We start from the raw sequence: 21,130 nt of genomic DNA on the forward strand, positions 1-21,130 counted from the left end.
GTCCATGTAACTAGTGGACAGATCCTGCACCCTTGCGCTGTGTGGGCAAGCACACACGGAGGAGCTACACGATTGCTCAATCACGATGACCTTTTCAGAGTAAATAACACTTAATAGTTCACTGGCAGTCATTTTTCTTCCGTTTATGAGATTACAAAAAATCATCAGATTTCATAATTTCATCAGATTTTATCATCCTAATTGTCATCTGTATGGCATTCATTTTTATACGTCAGCCACTAATTAAATTATCAAGACCAAATACAGTTTATGTTTAAAAAATTGCAATGTATCAGTAAAAATTGCCTGCTATATGTTTGATCTGTAAGGCATCCAATTTTTTTATTGACTTATTTAGACAAGTCGCATATGAAATAGGGAAAATACCACTGTAATTTTTTCACGTGTACATTTAAATAGACGATCAAGTGAACATGTATTAAATAACATTGGTCCAAGTGCAGATTTTTCAGAGATAGCACATGGATGGGAAATATGATTGTGTGATGTGAACTAAAGGTACCTTCACACTAAGCAACGCTGCAGCGATATCGACAACGATGCCGATCGCTGCAGCGTCGCTGTTTGGTCGCTGGAGAGCTGTCACACAGACAGCTCTCCAGCGACCAACGATGCCGAAGTCCCCGGGTAAACAGGGTAAACATCGGGTTGCTAAGCGCAGGGCCGTGCTTAGTAACCCGATGTTTACCCTGGTTACCTGTGTTAAATGTAAAAAAACAAACAGTACATACTTACATTCGCGTCCCCCGGCGTCCGCTTCCCTGCACTGTGTAAGCGCCGGCCCTAAAGCAGAGCGGTGACGTCACCGCTGTGCTTTGCTTTACGGCCGGCACTGACACATTCAGTGCAGGAAGCTCTGAGCAGCAGCGCGGACGCCGGGGGACGTGACAGACATCAGAGGGTGAGTATGTAGTGTTTTTTTTTTTACTTTTACAATGGTAACCAGGGTAAATATCGGGTTACTAAGCGCGGCCCTGCGCTTAGTAACCCGATATTTACCCTGGTTACCATTGTAAAACATCGCTGGCATCGTTGCTTTTGCTGTCAAACACGACGATACACGCCGATCTGACGACCAAATAAAGTTCTGAACTTTCAGCAACGACCAGCGATATCACAGCAGGATCCAGATCGCTGCTGCGTGTCAAACACAACGATATCGCTAGCCAGGACGCTGCAACGTCACAGATCGCTGTCGTTATCGCTGCAAAGTCATTTAGTGTGAAGGTACCTTTAGACGTACAATGAGATAGTGGTTGTTTGTTAAGTGACCATTTAAATTATCTATATATATACTAGCCATTGGCAAGTCTGTCTGTCTCTCTCTCTCTGTCTTTTGCTGTCTCTGTCTCTATGTGTTTCTCTCTGTCTCTATCTGTCTCTCTCTCCCTGTCTGTGTGTGTGTCTGTCTGTCTCTCTGTGTCTCTCTCTTTGTCTCCCTGTCTCTCAATTCAATTCAATTCAAATGAGCTTTATTGGCAGGACTAAGTACACGTTAGCATTGCCAAAGCATATGGTAAAAATACGGGGGTGGGGGAGGGAGGCATATAGAGGTCCAGGATATATCAGATTCCTTTTAGGGCTGTCCCACACATCCAGATAATTCCGGTACCGGAATAAATCGGTACCGGAGTTATCCGTGTCCGTGTGCCTGGGAACTCACGGAGGCCATACGTGCGGCACACGTGTGCCGCCCGTATGGCGAGTGGGTACCACACGGAGCGTGTGGTACCCACTCTGCATCATGCTGAAGCCGCGATTCATATGTTCCCTGCAGCAGCGTTTGCTGCAGAGAAAATATGAATAATAGTGTTTAAAATAAAGATCTATGTGTCCGCCGCCCTCCCACCCCCTGTGCGCCCCCCCGCTGGTCAGAAAATACTTACCCAGGTCCCCCGTCGGCTGTCGCTCCTTCCTGGTCTGGCCGCGGCTTCCACTGTATGCGGTCACGTGGGCCCGATCATTTACAGTCATGAATATGTGGCTCCACCTCCCATAGGGGCGGAGCCGACTATTCATGATTCTAAATGATCGTCCCCACGTGACCGCATACAGTAAGCCGCGGCCAGACCAGGAAGGAGCGACAGCCGACGGGGGACCCGGGTAAGTATTTTCTGACCAGCGGGGGGGCGCACAGGGGGTGGGAGGGCGGCGGACACATAGATCTTTATTTTAAACACTATTATTCATATTTTCTCAGCAGCAAACGCTGCTGCAGGGAACATATGAATCGCGGCTTCAGCACCATGTGGGGGGGACAGCGCTTACTGTAGCGCTGTCTCCTGCACGCACACGGACCCCAGACGGAGAATGTCCGTGTGAGGTCCGTGTTTTACACGGACCCATTGACTCTATTGGGTCCGTGTAATCCGTGCGCTCCCACGAACACTGACATGTCTCCGTGTTTGGCACACGGAGACACGGTCCGCAAAAAATCAATGACATCTGAACAGATGCATTGATTTTTATGGGTCTACGTGTGTCAGTGTCTCCGGTACGTGAGGAAACTGTCACCTCACGTACCGGAGCCACTGACGTGTGAAACCGGCCTTAGAGGAATCCAGGGTGGGGTATAGGAGTCCATGACATATCAGGCTCTTTAGTCGGGGGCTAGGGATATGTCCGTCTCTCTCTGTGTGTCTCTCTCTGTGTGTCTTTCTCTCTGTCTCTCTTTGTCTCTCTCCCTGTCTCTCTCTGTGTGTCTTTCTCTGTCTCTGTCTGTCTCTCTTTGTCTCTCTTTGTCTCCATCTGTGTCTCTCTCCCTGTCTCTGTCTCTCTCTGTGTCTCTCTATCTGTCTCTCTCACCATCTGAAGATGATGCTGCTCCAAGCGACGGACAGAAGTACACATTATTATTATTATTATTATTTATTGGTATAGCGCCATTTATTCCATGGCGCTTTACATGTGAGGAGGGGTATACATAATAAAAACAAGTACAATAATCTTAAACAATACAAGTCATAACTGGTACAGGAGGAGTGAGGACCCTGCCCGCGAAGGCTCACAATCTACAAGATCGCTGGTTATATTATAGATCAGAGGTGTCAAACTGCATTCCTCGAGGGCCGCCAACAGGTCATGTTTTCAGGATTTCCTTAGCATTCCACAAGGTGCTGGAATCATTCTGTGCAGGTGATTAAATTATCAACTGTGCAATACAAGGAAATCCTGAAAACATGACCTGTTGGCGGCCCTCGAGGAATGCAGTTTGACACCTCTGTTATAGATTGCAGGATTTTGCTCTTTAGCAGCCAGTAGCTTACACACAGAGATCCAGTTATGGTGTCAAAACAGTGTAGCTGTTACCCTTACCACATGTGCAGGGCATTGAGTAGTACATTCATACAGTGACAGCTGTTAGTGGTGGTAACCATGGATACCTAAGCTACTGCAATGCCTGTACATGGGGTAAGTGACATAGCAAATCAGAAGAACTATACTACATTCATAATTATTAATTGGAGATATTTGCTAATATTATTATTATTACTACACCTACTACATAATTGGATTGGATCTTGGAGATAGGAATACTCCTTTAACACTGGGGTGCACTACTGCCACCTATTGGGGATTTTGCTTTGTTTTTGCATGCAGAAAAAATACCAAAAATTAATAAGATTGGATCCATTACACAGATGAAAAGCAGTTTGCTTTTTCTCTAATGCAAAAAAAAAAAATGGGCATCTGCATGAGGACTATTTAGCATAATTCTCTTTATTTGCATCCCTCAAAGCTTGTTTAAGGCTATGTGCCCACATTGCGTTTTTTTAAGCATTTAAACTCTGCTTCTATTCTGCAACATGGGCACTTAGCCTAAATGTTAATTATTAGGGTTTACGAAAAAATAAATTATGTTTTTAAAAAATAAAATGATTTCTCAAATGTCCCAAGGTGAGCGTAAAAGTATAGAAAGCACTTGATAAATCTGGTAGATGACATGTACTTTTTGGATGCATTTTTGCATTTTGCAAGAGATTTGTAGCACATTTTGCTTGACACGTGTTCCCGGCTGAATTAGTGACATTTTTCCTATTGTAATCCCCTGCAGGGCATCTCTCACAGATGGAGGCTGAGGACAGAGGAAGCTCAGCCATTACTGATGGCAGAAACTTCCTGATTCATCACCTAGCAACCAAAGAAGCCAAACACACAGGAGGCCGCACGACACCGTCCATGGGGACAGCGTGTGTCGTACATTAGCTGCAGATACGGCCACGATACAGGTAAGAATGTTTACAAATCTCATTACTGACTCTTCTACTGATATATTTGCCTTCCAAGGATATTTGTCACTAGATAGACGGGTAATCTTTGGCGCCAATATAACTAAAAGAGAGTTAGTACAAGCAAAGTGAATGCTGAATTTTAAAAGACGCACGCTTCTTTAAAAACCTGACTTCCTGGGCTGCAGCAATCCCAACCTGTATACACCATGAGACTGCTGCAGCCAATCACTGGCCTAGTGGTTTTGTGCTGCTGCGACCAGTGAATGGCTGCAGCGGCTACATGGGATATATGGGATACACTGCTGTAGCCAAGGTGCACTCTCTGGCCCTGGCAGCACTGATTGGTCATTGTCAGAGCGTACATATCTGCAACTGGTAACACCCAGTTGTCAATTTATTCATAAACATTGAGCATGAAAGATATGATCTGGAATTATTTTGTGAGAAGGAATTAGTGATGAGCGAGTATACTCGTCACTCAAGATTTCCCGAGCACTCTCGGGTGGTCTCCGAATATTTTGGCGTGCTCGGAGATTAAGTTTGTCGATCCAGCTGCATGATTTGCTACTGCTAGACAGCTTGAATACATGTGGGGATTACCTAACATTCTAGGACAAGGTAAAAAAGTGAAAAAAAGTTATTACAAATTTGTAAAAACACAAAATAAAGAACAAAAAAAGTTAAAAATATTAAATCAATAAATACATATATTTATGTAACATCCAACTTAAAAAAGTATACATATTTGGTATCGCCGCTTTCAGAACGACCTGACCTATAAAACTATCACACTAGTTAACCCCTTCAGTGAACACCGTATAAAAATAAATAAAAAAAACATATAACTTAAAAACTTAATAGTATCTCTGAAAACATCATCTTGTCCCGAAAAAAAACAAGCTGCCATACAGCTCCATCAGAAAAATAAAAAAGCTATAGCTCTCAGAATAATGGTGCAAAAATAATAACTTTTTTTTATAAAATTGTTTTTATTGTATAAAAGTGGCATGACATTAAAAAAATGATATAAATATTGTATCGCTGCAATCGTACTGACTCGAAAAATAATGCTGTCCTATCACTTTTACCACACATGGAATAGCATTAAAAACAAAACGAAGCAATTCCTGAATTGCTGCTTTTTGTCCATTCTGCCTCCCAAAAATAATAAGTTGATGACTAAAAGCTTCAACTCATTCCTCAAAAAACAAACCCCACATGGCTCTGTTTGCAGAAATGTAGAAAAATTCTAGCTCTCAAATTATGTATTCACACTGACTTGAAGAATAAATACATCTAATTACTTATACCGCATGAGGAACAGCGTAAAAAATAAGTAAATTAAAAATAAATTCTTCATCTGCTGTCTATTTGTTAAATCTGCCTACCAAAAATCGCAGTAAGGCTAGGCGCACATTTATCCTGCGCTCTGCGCTGAGCGCTCACACTGCAGATTCCATGAAAATCTCTGAAATACGTGATTCAGACAGAACCCCCGGCTTAAGATTTGCTATAATGAGGCAGATGGAGAGACTGTGAACGCCGTCTGGCCTATGATCATAATTGAAAAATTTGGCCCGGTCAGAATTGAAAAATTTCGTCTGGTCAGGAAGGTGAAAACAGGCTTCAGGGTGTAGGAGCATAGGCGGAGTATAATGAGGGCAATCTAGGTTACTGCCCGGGGCCAGAAGCTCCGGGGGCGGGGGGTATTGCCAGATTGCCCTCAATATAATGTTTTGTGCGCTGCCATCTGCTGCGCACATATCCCGGTAAGGACTTCCCCTGGCGCTGCCGACAATACAGAATGGCAGCGCAGAGCCTAGGGAGCTCACATTGCCTCTGTGGTGATGTTCCAGCACAATGATTTCTTCAGCTGGAGCCAGCGTCTGCATGTACGCTTTGGCCAGACTAGAAGTGGAGCCTTGGGGACCAGAACAGAGCGCCAGGGGAACAGGAGCAAGGTGAGTATGTCTGTATGTGTTTTTTTTTATGGGATGTGCAGGCTCATAATATATATAGGAGGCTATGTACAGGCTTATAATGTAAATAGGAGGCTGTGCAGACTCATAATATATATATAAAAGGCTTTGTGCCGGCTCATACTGTATATAGGAGGCTATGTGCAGACTAATAATGTATATATGGGGCTATGTGAATGCTCATAATGTATATAGGGGCTATTTGAAGGCTCATAATATATATAGGAGACTATGTGCAGACGAATAATATATAGGAAGCTGTGCAGGCTCATAATATATATAAAACGCTATGAGCAGGGTAATAATGTATATAGGAGGCTATGTGTAGGGTCATAATATATATAGGAGACTAAATGCAGGTGTATAATATATAGGAAGCTGTGCATACTGATAATGTATATAGGAGGCTATGTGCAGAGTCATAATATATATAGGAGACTGTGCAGGCTCATTATATACTGCTAAAAAATAATAATGGGAACACTTAAACAACAGAATATAACGCCAAGTAAATCATGCTTCTGTGAAATCAAACTCTCCACTTAGGAAGCAACACTGATTGACAATCAATTTCACATGCTGTTGTGCAAATGGAATAGACAACAGATGGAAATTATTGGCAATTATCAAGACACACTCCATAAAGGAGTGGTTCTGCAGGTGGGCACCACAGACCACATCTCAGTACCAATGCTTTCTGGCTGATGTTTTGGTCACTTTTGAATGTTGGTTGTGCTTTCACACTCGTGGTAGCATGAGACTGACTCTACAACCCACACAAGTGGCTCAGGTAGTGCAGCTCATCCAGGATGGCACATCAATGCAAGCTGTGGCAAGAAGGTTTGCTGTGTCTGTCAGCGTAGTGTCCAGAGACTGGAGGGGCTACCAGGAGACAGGCCAGTACACCAGGAGACTTGGAGGGGGCCATAGGAGGGCAACAACCCAGCAGCAGGACCGCTACCTCCGCCTTTGTGCAAGGAGGAACTGGAGGAGCACTGCTAGAGCCCTGCAAAATGACCTCCAGCAGGCCACAAATGTACATGTGTCTGCACAAACGGTTAGAAACTGAATCCATGAGGATGGTCTGAGTGCTCGACGTCCACAGATGGGGTTTGTGCTCACAGCCCAACACTGTGCAGGACGCTAGGCATTTACCACAGAACACCAGTATTGGCAAATTCGCCACTGGCGCTCTTTGCTCTTCACAGATGAAAGCAGGTTCACACTGAGCACATGTGACAGACGTGACAGAGTCTGGAGATGCCATGGAGAGCAATCTGCTGCCGGCAACATCCTTCAGCATGACTGGTTTGGCAGTGGGTCAGTAATGGTGTGGGGTGGCATTTCTTTGAAGGGCCGCACAGCCCTCCATGTGCTTGCCAGAGGTAGCCTGACTGCCATTAGGTACCGAGCTGAGATCCTCAGATCCCTCGTGAGACCATATGTTGGTGCGGTTGGCCCTGGACTCCTCCTAATGCAGGACAATGCCAGACCTCATGTGGCTGGAGTGTGTCAGTAGTTCCTGCAAGATGAAGGCATTGAAGCTATGGACTGGCCCACCCATTCACCAGGCTTGAATCCGATTGAGCACATCTAGGACATCATGTCTTTCTCCATCCACCAACAGATATTGCACCACAGACTGTCCAGGAGTTGGTGGATGCTTTAGTCCAGGTCTGGGAGGAGATCCCTCGGGAGACCATCCACTGCCTCATCAGGAGCATGCCCAGGTGTTGTACAGTAGGGAGGTCATACAGGCACATGGAAGCCACACACAATACTGAGCATCTTTTCCTTGTCATGAGGCATTTCCACTGAAGTTGGATCAGCCTGCAATTTGATTTTCCACTTTGATTTTGAGTATCATACCAAATCCAGACCTCCATGGGATATTTATTTTCATTGTTATGTAATTATGTTTTATTGTTCTGAACACATTCCACTATGCAATGCATAAAAATTTGCAACTGGAATATTTCATTCAGAGATATCTAGGATGTGGTATTTTATTGTTCCCTTTATTTATTTGAGCAGTATATATATATATATATATATATATATATATATATATATATATATATATATATATATATATATTTATATATATATATATATATATATTCACACACTACCGCTCAAAGTTTAGGGTCACTTAGAAATGTCCTTATTTTTGAAAGAAAAGCACAGTTTTTTCCAATGAAGCTAATATTAATTGATTCAGAAATACACTCTATACATTGTTAATGAGGTAAATGACTATTCTAGCTGCAAACGTCTGGTTTGTAATGCAATATCTTCATAGGTGTATAGAGCCCATTTCCAACAACCATCACTCCAGTGTTCTTATGGTACTTTGTGTTTGCTAACTGTGTAAGAAGGCTAATGGATGGTTAGAATACCCTTGAAAACCCTTGCGCAAGTATGTTAGTGCGACACCCGCTAGGGCCGTGGGGTACTCAGAACCGGGTCAGACAATTCTTAAAGGGGTGGTCGCGGCAGCAGTGACCCGGTCTGTGGCCCTGGGCACACAATAAAAGGGGTGAGGGAATGTTTGTAAGGGATTTCACGTGACGCCACCTGTGGTGTTCGGCTATAGATGGCCAACGCTGTCTACAGAGACCGCTTGGACCGGTGGTGTTGCAGCTGAGATGGTTTGGCTCTCCACAGGTGGAGCGGGGCCCCAGGGCTACCAGAACAGTTTATGAGAGATGGTGGACGTTGGGATGCAGGAATGAGGGTGCAGGAAATGATTGGAGGACACAAAGACTGTAGTTTCTTTACCTTTAATTGCAGGTGCACTCCGGGGCACTGGTGACAGGTGGTCATGGAGGTCCGGGCAGCCTGGACGCATTTCAGGATCCACCTAGCTAGGTGGATTTGGAGGCCTTCCCTCTGCGCTGCTCCCTAGGTCCTTGATGCCTTAAGCTCTCCACAAGTCCTTATTGCTGTCTGTCCATGAAATAGAACATTCCCCGCATGGCAGGCAGCTTGAGCCTGTTCCAGGTGTCACTCCCTCGTGGTGACTCCGGGCTCTAGTATGCTGCTGCACCTCAGGGTGTTTGCTGGGGCCAGGAGACTTGCAGTCTCCTGCCCTCCGGTTTTAGTTGCTGGGCCTGCAGTTCCCACACAACCACGGACTCCGGTGTCCGGTCTTTGGCGCTCAGTCCTGGGGTGAGCTCAGTCACAACTCCAATCCCTCAGGTTCTCCTCACTTGCCTCCTCTTCCTTCCTGCCAGACTCACATACAAAGACTAACTAACCCCGCCTCCAGCCAGAACTTTTAGGGAAGCTCCCCTAAAACAGGTGTTAGAGCTCCCCCTTCTGGTCTAGAGTCTGGAAAGGTGTTGCATGCTGATGTACCTGGAAAGGGGATCCCTCCTTGCTTTCAGGCATGGCATCATCCTCTGTGAGGGAGGCAATGCCACTGTGGGAACCGGACTGCTGGGGTGCCACATTAGCACAGCTGAAAACAGTTTGGTTGATTAGAAAACCTTTAAACCTGACCTTCCTTTGAGCTAGTTGAGAATCTGGAGCATTACATTTGTTGGTTCCATTAAACTCTCAAAATGGCCAGAAAAAAAGAACTTTCATGTGAAACTCGACAGTCTCTTCTTGTTCTTAGAAATGAAGGCTATTAAGTGCAAGTAATTGCCAAGAAACAGAAGATTTCCTACAACGGGGTGTACTACTCCCTTCAGAGGAGAGCACAAACAGGCTCTAACAAGAGTAGAAAGAAAAGTGGGAGGCCCCGCTGCACAACTGAGCAAAAAGACAAGTACATTAGAGTCTGTAGTTTGAGAAATCGACGCCTCACAGGTCCTCAACTGACAGCTTCAATAGTACACGCAAAACGCCAGTGTCAACATCTACAGTGAAGAGGCGACTCCAGGATTCTGGCCTTCAGGGCAGAGTGGCAAAGAAAAAGCCATATCTGAGACTGGCTAATAAAAGGAAAAGATTAATAACACAGACATTGGACAGAGGAAGATTGGAAAAAAGTGTTATGGACAGACGAATCCAAGTTTGAGGTGTTTGGATCACACAGAAGAACATTTGTGAGACACAGAACAACTGAATAGATGCTGGAAGAGTGTCTGACGCCATCTGTCAAGCATGGTGGAGGTAATGTGATGGTCTGGGGTTACTTTGGTGCTGGTAAAGTGAGAGATTTGTACAAGGTAAAAGGGGATATTGAATAAGGAATGCTATCACTCCATTTTGCAATGCCATGCCATACCCTGTGGACAGCGCTTGTGAAATGCCCGCCAGGGCCGTAGGGTACTCTGTACCGGGTCTGGTACTTAAGGGGATGTGTTATGGCGGTGGCGACTCAGTCCATGGCCCTGGGCATCCATGTAAAAGGGAGGTCTTTACAGGGATTTTGTGAATAAAGTTTGTTCGTGATACCACCTGTGGTATTTGGTCAGTGGGGACTGACACTGCTTAAAGGGGTCCTCTGGGGTGATGTTATGGCAGCTAAGATGGCATAACTTCCCACAGGGCTCCCGGTGTGTAGATGAAGATGGTGGGTGGTGCAATAAGAAACGGAGGACACAGGTTTGCAGTCTCTTTACCTGGTTTACTGAAGACTTCAGGCAGCCACAGTCCAGGGCACCAGATCACAGGTACAGGCAGGATCCGGCTGGCTTGGGAGCGAGTTCAGAGTCCCCTTTACCAGGTGGAGTTAAAAGCCTTCCTACTAACGTGGTGGTGTAGTCCCTTTCTGCCTGTGGCTTCTGTCAAGGTCCTCACAGTTCTCTCTGTCTTCCATAAAGGTGGGACACAAACCCATATGACAGGTGGCTCGAGCCTTTTTACAGGGTCTCTATCACGACCTGGGCTCTATGCACCACTGTGTCTCCTGGGTATTAGGGCGGACAGGTGACATGTAGTCCAGCTGTCCTGCCGGTTTCTGCTGTGCCTCCTAGAGTCCAACAGAACCTTGGTCTTCCGACTACCGGTATCTGCGCTCTGCAGGGAGGTAGCTCAGTCACAGCTATTCTCCCCAGGTCTCACTCTCCTGTGCTCCGCTCTCCTGCACGCTCTCTACAATGTGTTCTTCTGTATTATCTCTTTCCAGGAGCTGCAGCACTCTCTTGGCTGCATGGCCCCTGCAGTCCTTCCGACACTCACTGTCTGACTGCTCTCTCCTCTGTCTCTCTGACAGACTGACTGACTTTCCCTCCAGACCAGAATATATATATATATATATATATATATATATATATATATATATATAAGCCACCCACAAGCTGGATCAGAGCTCTCCCTTCTGGCCTGGAGTGTGAACATGTTGCATGTTTGTGTATACCTGATAGAGAAGATCTTCCTTCGCTTCCAAGCATGAAATCACTCTCCTCGTGAGGAAAGCAAAGCCACTGTAACAACCAGGACCCTGGGGTGTTACACTTGATTGGAGCCAATTTCATCCTACAACAGGACAATGACCCAAAGCACACCTCCAAATTATGCAAGAACTATTTAGGGAAGAAGCAGGCAGCTGGTATTCTATATGTAATGGAGTGGCCAGCACAGTCACCAGATCTCAACCCCATTGAGCACTTGTGGGAGCAGCTTGACCATATGGTACGCAAAAAGTGCCCATCAAGCCAAACCAACTTTTGGTAGGGGCTTCTGGAAGCCTGCTTACCACAGCAAATTAACTGCTAGCATGCCAAAGGTCTGCAATGCTGTAATTGCTGCAAAGGGAGCATTCTTTGATGAAAGCAAAGTTTGAAGAAGAAAATTATTATTTCAAATAGAAATTTTTTTTCCGAACCTTGTCAATGTCTGGACTAGATTTTCAATTCATTTGGCCACTCATTTGATTAATAAAAGTATGAATTTTCATGGAAAACACAAAATTGTCTGGGTGACCCTAAACTTTTGAACAGTAGCGTATATATACGGTATATATAATGAGCCTGCACAGTCTCCTATATATATATTATGAGCCAATACATAGCCTACTATACTTATATAATGAGCCTGCACTATTATAGTGAGTCAGCACAGTCTTCTATATATACAGTGGGGCAAAAAAGTATTTAGTCAGTCAGCAATAGTGCAAGTTCCACCACTTAAAAAGATGAGAGGTGTCTGTAATTTACATCATAGGTAGACCTCAACTATGGGAGACAAGCTGAGAAAAAAAAATCCAGAAAATCACATTGTCTGTTTTTTTATCATTTTATTTGCATATTTTGGTGGAAAATAAGTATTTGGTCAGAAACAAAATTTCATCTCAATACTTTGTAATATATCCTTTGTTGGCAATGACAGAGGTCAAACGTTTTCTGTAAGTCTTCACAAGGTTGCCACACACTGTTGTTGGTATGTTGGCCCATTCCTCCATGCAGATCTCCTCTAGAGCAGTGATGTTTTTGGCTTTTCGCTTGGCAACACGGACTTTCAACTCCCTCCAAAGGTTTTCTATAGGGTTGAGATCTGGAGACTGGCTAGGCCACTCCAGGACCTTGAAATGCTTCTTACGAAGCCACTCCTTCGTTGCCCTGGCGGTGTGCTTTGGATCATTGTCATGTTGAAAGACCCAGCCACGTTTCATCTTCAATGCCCTTGCTGATGGAAGGAGGTTTGCACTCAAAATCTCACGATACATGGCCCCATTCATTCTTTCATGTACCCGGATCAGTCGTCCTGGCCCCTTTGCAGAGAAACAGCCCCAAAGCATGATGTTTCCACCACCATGCTTTACAGTAGGTATGGTGTTTGATGGATGCAACTCCGTATTCTTTTTCCTCCAAACACGACAAGTTGTGTTTCTACCAAACAGTTCCAGTTTGGTTTCATCAGACCATAGGACATTCTCCCAAAACTCCTCTGGATCATCCAAATGCTCTCTAGCAAACTTCAGACGGGCCCGGACATGTACTGGCTTAAGCTATGGGACACGTCTGGCACTGCAGGATCTGAGTCCATGGTGGCGTAGTGTGTTACTTATGGTAGGCCTTGTTACATTGGTCCCAGCTCTCTGCAGTTCATTCACTAGGTCCCCCCGCGTGGTTCTGGGATTTTTGCTCACCGTTCTTGTGATCATTCTGACCCCACGGGGTGGGATTTTGCGTGGAGCCCCAGATCGAGGGAGATTATCAGTGGTCTTGAATGTCTTCCATTTTCTAATTATTGCTCCCACTGTTGATTTCTTCACTCCAAGCTGGTTGGCTATTGCAGATTCAGTCTTCCCAGCCTGGTGCAGGGCTACAATTTTGTTTCTGGTGTCCTTTGACAGCTCGTTGGTCTTCACCATAGTGGAGTTTGGAGTCAGACTGTTTGAGGGTGTGCACAGGTGTCTTTTTATACTGATAACAAGTTTAAACAGGTGCCATTACTACAGGTAATGAGTGGAGGAAAGAGGAGACTCTTAAAGAAGAAGTTACAGGTCTGTGAGAGCCAGAAATCTTGATTGTTTGTTTCTGACCAAATACTTATTTTCCACCAGAATATGCAAATAAAATGATAAAAAAAACAGACAATGTGATTTTCTGGATTTTTTTTTCTCAGTTTGTCTCCCATAGTTGAGGTCTACCTATGATGTAAATTACAGACGCCTCTCATCTTTTTAAGTGGTGCAACTTGCACTATTGCTGACTGACTAAATACTTTTTTGCCCCACTGTATGTGCAGGCTCATACTGTATATAGGAGGGTATGTGCAGGCTCATACTTTATATAGGAGGCTATGTGCAGGCTCATACTGTATATAGGGATCTATATGGGGGCTCAGACTTTATATAGGTGGCTATATGCAAGCTCATACTGTGCAAGCTCATACTGTATATAGGGGGCTATGCGCAGGCTCATACTGTATATAGGAGGCTATGTGCAGGCTCATACTGTATATAGGGGGCTATGAGCAGGCTCATACTGTATATAGGAGGCTATGTGCAGGCCCATACTGTATATAGACGACTATGTGCAGGCTCATACTTTATATAGGAAGCTATATGTGGGCTCATACTGTATATAAGGAACTATATGGGGGCTCAGACTTTATATAGGAGGCTATGTGCAAGCTCATACTGTATATAGGAGGTTATGTGCAAGCTCATACTGTGCAAACTCATATTGTATATAGGGGGCTATGCGCAGGCTCATACTGTATATAGGGAGCTATGCGCAGGCTCATACTGTATATAGAGAACTATATGGGGGCTCATACTGTATATAGCACAATATGCATCCACACTCACATAGTATTATTGCTGGCTCACATCACTGGCTCCTGGCTATAGTACAGTACCGATTGGCGACAGCAGACAGGAACCAGAAATGACACAATATGAGCCCAGCTGACAGATCTGCGTGGAGGTGCAGACCCGCTGATTTTCCTTTTTTGATTGACATTGCTGAACTCAGTCAGTGACCCTGTACTTCGCACTGACATTGCAGTCACGCTCACATCGTCGCTTCCGGGTCCTGTCTTTGTCTGCTGTTGGTAGTGTACTGCAAGCAGGAACCTAAGTGCCGTTGCAAAGGTCAAGCATGGCTCACTTAAGCTCTGTCAATCAAGATCTGACAAGTGCTTAGTATGAAAATTGAGAGGGCATAACGATGCACTGAACTTTTGACCGTACGAGTGGTCCCGAAGACTTTTCATTTGCATACAAAATAAATAGATATATTTTTTAAAGCCAATTAAACCACTGAAAGGTAGAGAAAGGCACTATGCCCCCTACAGATCTGTTTATGAGGTTTAGATACCGTATTGCGGGTGACAGACAATTTTTAAATATATGCATTTTAAAGGCAAATTAGAAACCTTCAGATCCATGCCACATTTTGAATAAAAAGTCACTGACCAAGAATAAAATAACAAAAACCTAAAACATGCCATGGGGAATATTTATAAATTGGGTTATCACGAGCTAGATAAGCATGCTGCTGGTTCCAAATAATAACATCATATCTGTCCATGACAGCACATCTGTGTTATTACAGACTAAACATCAATGGTGTTGAGTTGCAATCCCATACGCAACCTGTGGACAGGTGTGTTGTTCTTTCTGAAAGATAGCAGCCACATTTTTCTAATCCTAGACAACTCCTTTAAGCAAAGTACGTGTCCATGATGGTTTACAAAAACATTTCTATGTATTTTAGACACTTTTATATCTCTTACGACAGCAATACAAATAAGGAACATTGACCAACCCTTGAAACCAACCCCATAGCGTTATCCCTTCTCCACCAAATGTAACAGCTGTCATAATGCAGTTTGGCAGGTAATGTTCTCTTGGCAATTGACAATCCCATACTCATCCATTGGCCTGCCAAATAGAGACGTGTAATTCTTCACTCCACAGAACACGTTTCCACTGCTCCAGAGTTCAGTGGTGGAGGCTTTACACCACTCCATCCAACATTTGGCATTGTACTTGGTAATGTAAGGCTTGCCTGAATCTGTTATGCAATGGAAACCCATGCCATGAAGCTCCCGGTGCACAGATTTTGTCTTGATTTTAATGCCAGTGGAGGTTAAGATCTCCGCAGCTGTTGAGTCAGCAGAGCACTGATGACATACAGTACAGACCAAAAGTTTGGACACACCTTCTCATTTAAAGATTTTTCTGTATTTCCATGACTATGAAAATTGTACATTCACACTGAAGGCATCAAAACTATGAATTAACACATGTGGAATTATATACTTAGCAAAAAAGTGTGAAACAACTGAAATTATGTATTATATTCTAGGTTCTTCAAAGTAGCCACCTTTTGCTTTGATGACTGCTTTGCACACTCTTGGCATTCTCTTGATGAGCTTCAAGAGGTAGTCACCGGGAATAGTTTTCACTTCACAGGTGTGCCCTGTCAGGTTTAATAAGTGGGATTTCTTGCCTTATAAATGGGGTTGGGACCATCAGTTGTGTTGTGCAGAAGTCTGGTGGATACACAGCTGATAGTCCTGCTGAATAGACTGTTAGAATTTGTATTACGGCAAGAAAAAAGCAGCTAAGTAAAGAAAAACAAGTTGCCATCATTACTTTAAGAAATGAAGGTCAGTCAGTCCAAAAAATTGGGCAAACTTTGAAAGTGTCCCCAAGTTCAATGGCAAAAACCATCAAGCGCTACAAAGAAATTGGCTCACATGAGGTCTGCCACAGGAAAGGAAGACCAAGAGTCACCTCTGCTTCTGAGGATAAGTTTATCCGAGTCACCAGCCTCAGAAATCGCAGGTTAACAGCAGCTCAGATTAGAGACCAGGTCAATGCCACACAGTTCTAGCAGCAGACACATTTCTACAACAACTGTTAAGAGGAGACTTTGTGCAGCAGGCCTTCATGGTAAAATAGCTGCTAGGAAACCACTGTTAAGGACAGGCAACAAGCAGAAGAGACTTGTTTAGGCTAAAGAACACAAGGAATGGACATTAGACCAGTGGAAATCTGTGCTTTGGTCTGATGAGTCCAAATTTGAGATCTTTGGTTCCAACCACCGTGTATTTGTGCGACGCAGAAAAGGTGAACGGATGGACTCTACATGCCTGGTTCCCACTGTGAAGCATGGAGGAGGAGGTGTGATGGTGTGGGGGTGCTTTTCTGGTGACACTGTTGGGGATTTATTCAAAATTGAAGGCATACTGAACCAGCATGGCTACCACAGCATCTTGCAGCGGCATGCTATTCCATCCAGTTTGTGTTTAGTTGGACCATCATTTATTTTTCAACAGGACAATGACCCCAAACACACCTCCAGGCTGTGTAAGGGGTATTTGATCAAGAAGGAGAGTGATGGAGTGCTATGCCAGATGACCTGGCCTCCAGTCATCAGACCTTAACCCAATCGAGATGGTTTGGGGTGAGCCGGACCGCAGAGTGAAGGCAAAAGGGCCAACAAGTGCTAAGCATCTCTGGGAACTCCTTCAAGATTGTTGGAAGACCATTCCCGGTGACTACCTCTTGAAGATCATCAAGAGAATGCCAAGAGTTTGCAAAGCAGTCATCAAGGCAAAAGGTGGCTACTTTGAAGAACCTAGAATGACATAATTTCAGTTGTTTCACACTTTTTTGTTAAGCATATAATTCCACATGTGTTAATTCATAGTTTTGATGCCTCCACTTTTATAGTCATGAAAATATAGAAAAATCTTTAAATGAGAAGGTGTGTCCAAACTTTTGGTCTGTACGGTATATTATGTGCCTCATCACGCAGGGACCCTGATCTGTAACATTATGTAGTCTCCACTTCGAGGCTGACTTGCTGTGGCTCCTAAACCCTTCCACTTTTCAATAATATCCCTCACAGTAACATTTTTAGGAGAGAAGAAATTTCACAGACTGGCTTGTCACCCCCGTGTCATCCTACTAGAGTATCATGCTCTAATTCAATGAGCTCTCTAGAATGATCCATTCTTTAACAAATGTTTGTTAAGGTAGACTGCATGGCGAGGGCCTTAATTTTGCTACATGGCACTGGGATTGAATAAAAAATGTAAGATGTGTCCCAACACTTAATTCCGTGTATTTCCAGAAACGGAGAATGGATAAATGAGCTTGTAAAATGCACCATAAGAATTAGGGATTACCTCTATTGTTCTAAATTCTTCTATTTGTTACCGTTATTAAGAACGGCATCTAGTGAGTTATTGTTTTCCTTTAATGGTAATATGTAATCCAAAACTCTTACTGTTTTCTTTTTTTTCTTTAAGAGAACGATGGAACGTGGGAGCACTCATAGCTTTTCCATGGAGAGTTGTGATTCCGGGATGAGTGGCCTCACAGACTCTTCCAAAGACACTGAGGCAGAGGCTGGGTATATGAAGATATTTACAGAAAAGATGCAGGAGAGGGGATTTAAACTGCAAAAGAAAACACTTAAAAACATAAAGATACAAAGAGAACAAAGGAAGAAATTAGAGAAGGAAGCACCAGCTGATCTATTGGCACAGGAGTGGTTTAGCCATGACAAGTCCTCAGTAGACACAAGAGCTTATCTTCTTGACCAGTTGATGCCTTCGGTTGTGCATGGTGTGGAGTCTCTTCTGAAAGAGTTGGAAAAGAAGAAAGTGCTCGAAGGTGATCCAGTCAAGTTTGACCCAGTTAACTATCTTGGAGAGTTCCTCATGAGACACAATCCTGGCTTCGTTTCTGGCACGGAGAAGTCGGCCTACACTCGTGGCATAGAGCAAGTAATTGCTGATCTGAAAGACAATGTTTTTGATTTAGAATTTAACAGGTGAGGGCAAATTTATCTACCAGAGTAATTGTTCATTTTTAAAAAAAATGTTTTATAAACATGTTTTTTTTATAAATTTGCCTGCAGAAATAATGTGAGGGGGCCAAGATTTATAGTGAAGATTTTTGCACCAACCAAAGTTGGGTAACTTCCAAAATGAAGAAAAATAGCAGCAACACTCCAAATGTTGGTGAAAAAAATCCTTAGTCCTTTATTTTACAAAAAATTGCATGGACAAGGTTATGCGGGCAAGGACAAGTGCAGATTATGCAGAAAAGAGAAACAGGACGACGGCCGTTTCGCGTTATTCATGCTTCCACGGGTCCAGCAGTTGGGTAACTGCTTATAAATCCTGTAATCTTAGTGTACATGCCTCAGCTAGTAAATATTCCCAGTTTTGGTTTATAATTCCCATCACCCTAAAACAAATACAAAACACTTTTAAATAGTGAATATAAAATTTTACCTAGCACTGTACACATAACAACCTCAGATCTGCTACTCATAAAATGTCTTATGCCCGCCATACCATCTCCAATGAAGCATTCTCCAACTTATCATCCCAGGTACCCAGGAGTCTCAGCGTGTTCTGCAATGATGAACCAGCACAATTTTTTAGCTATTTCTTCTCTTTTTATATATGGGCAAACAACAACACTGATAATGATTACTCTCCGTTGTACACTATGCCAAATGCACACTTGGCCAATTGAGCTTAGATAGCTATTAACGTGTTATTCTCAAGTTCTTGAATGGGTAAAATTGCATAGTCATTGTAAAATCAAGCAATTTTGTTGTCATTAAATATCCTCTGTGTTCTCAAGAACAATGTTATGGACTGACCTAGTTTAGAGTAGTGATACTAGGGGCAGCACCAGCAGGTAGCGTAGTTAGGAATAGCCAAGGAGTCGATACACAGGAACAGCAATGTAGTTTGAAGTATAAGCAGGAATCGTAGTCAGGAAAGTCAGAGGTCGATATCAGGAGCACCAATGTCGTTTGAAGAAATAAGCAGTAATCGTAGTCAAGAAAGCGAGAGGTCGATATGAGGAGCAGCAAAGTCGTTTGAAGGAATCGTAGTCAGGAAAGCCAGAGGTCGATATCAGGTGCAGCAATGTCGTATGAAAAAGCAGCAGATGGAAGGAAGCTTGACTAAAGGCTGGTAGCTCAATAATTACACAAGGAAAGGAGAGCAAGGTTAGGTTTAAATTGGGTGTGCAATCCAGATGAGCCAATCAGGAACTCGGGGTGGTGACCAACAGGAAACTCACAGTGTAGACATCAGCACCAACAACATAGGTACAAGTATTTGCATTAGCACAGAATTGTCCAGTGAGCTGAATAGCTCAGAGGGAAGAGCTGCCGTCTGGTGCACAGGAGCTGTGGGTTCGAATCCTGACAAACAGAGCGGTTTTTATTATACTATTTACTGCATATTGCCTAGGATACCAGTCTCCTTTGCAGTCTATCAGTGGTGGCCGAATACTTTGTGTAACTCGTGTAGCTCTCACAGTTCTTTTCCATAGAGTTTGCAAGTGTTGCTCTGAAGCTGGCCAGACGTTTCACAGATTCTGCAGAGGCAAAGCTGCCTCTGTTTGTAGCATTGGATGGAGCTCATTTCAGCACTATGGTACAACCATGCAGCTGGCTTAAGCTGTCAATCAATCAGGAGTGCACCGCTCCCCTATCAAGCAGAAAGCCAGGAGACAACAGAGCACAGCGCTCCTAAAGACAGAAAGTGAGAAAATCCTTCTAAAGCTGTAAAATGTATCACTTTTAGTGATTTGACCCTAAAAATATATATATTTTTTTAAACTTTCATGATTTCCAAATGCTATGGAAGTTGAATAAACTGAGTTTGGCGTATCCAATCCTTTTGCGTTCATGAGTGATAAAAAACCACCAGAGGTGTTAGGCAGTGATTTATTCCCTATAACAACCTTGGTTGGTGCTCCAGCTGCGGCAGCGTCCCTGTGCTCCCCTTCCTTCTTCTCCAATGCTCGACGCACAGACTTTTGGTGGCGTGCCTAGTGCACGGGCACTCCCTGCTCTTAAAGAGGCAGCACGCACATGGCAAAATGCCCCCAGCCGACAGGTAGGAGGCATTTAGTAAAAGAGTACACTTGCGAGATGGTTCTCAGCCAATAGCTGGGAGGCATCTTGTGTAAAAGGCACCCTCTTGAATAAGGAGGTGCTTGAGCAACCCCTCTAGTTAGTTTGTTAGTGGTGTGGTGTGTACAACTGTATTTTGTCAGGTCTCCCTTCCTTAGTCTGTTAGTTTTTCCCTTATCCTGTGTCGTGAACGTGAACCCCTGCTTGTTGTGCTGGCAGTCCTGAGCTCGTAGTCACTGGTCCTAGTGCGGCCAGTGCCAGTATGAATATCCAAGACCCGTGTATGGTCATTGTATGGCCAGAGTCTTGAACCTTGTCCCATGGTCTGAGTGCGGCCAGTCTTAGACTCCTAGTCCCTGGCCCTAGTGTTGCCAGTGCCTGAACTTCATCCCCCGGTCCATGTAAGGCTGGTGCCAGTACCAGTATCCGAGACCCATGTGTCTGTTCGTGTGTCTCCGAACTAGCCGTGTATCCATACTGCTAAAACCAGTCTCCAAAGCAGCTCAGTTGGAACGTACCTCAAAGCAAACCTGACCCCTGGGGTCAGAAGCTGCAGTACCGGCAACTGCATAGGAGTGGTACCTGGAGGCTA

General features: G+C 44.0%; 1 protein-coding gene across 2 annotated transcripts in view; it reads left to right on the forward strand.

The window, feature by feature from the left end:
• The window catches only part of EFCAB5 (EF-hand calcium binding domain 5), a 112,238-nt gene that overhangs the window by 37,426 nt on the left and 53,682 nt on the right, over window positions 1-21,130 (forward strand). For both annotated transcript variants that reach the window (XR_013223707.1, XM_077294282.1), the window contains exons 2-3: window positions 4,076-4,250; window positions 17,900-18,426. Coding sequence is in view for 1 of the 2 variants with exons in the window: in XM_077294282.1 (XP_077150397.1) it covers window positions 17,906-18,426 (521 nt within the window). In the remaining variant the exon portion in view is untranslated. The remainder of the gene's footprint in view (window positions 1-4,075; window positions 4,251-17,899; window positions 18,427-21,130) is intronic.

Source organism: Ranitomeya variabilis, chromosome 3 (assembly GCF_051348905.1).
Source record: "Ranitomeya variabilis isolate aRanVar5 chromosome 3, aRanVar5.hap1, whole genome shotgun sequence".
NCBI lineage: Eukaryota > Metazoa > Chordata > Amphibia > Anura > Dendrobatidae > Ranitomeya > Ranitomeya variabilis.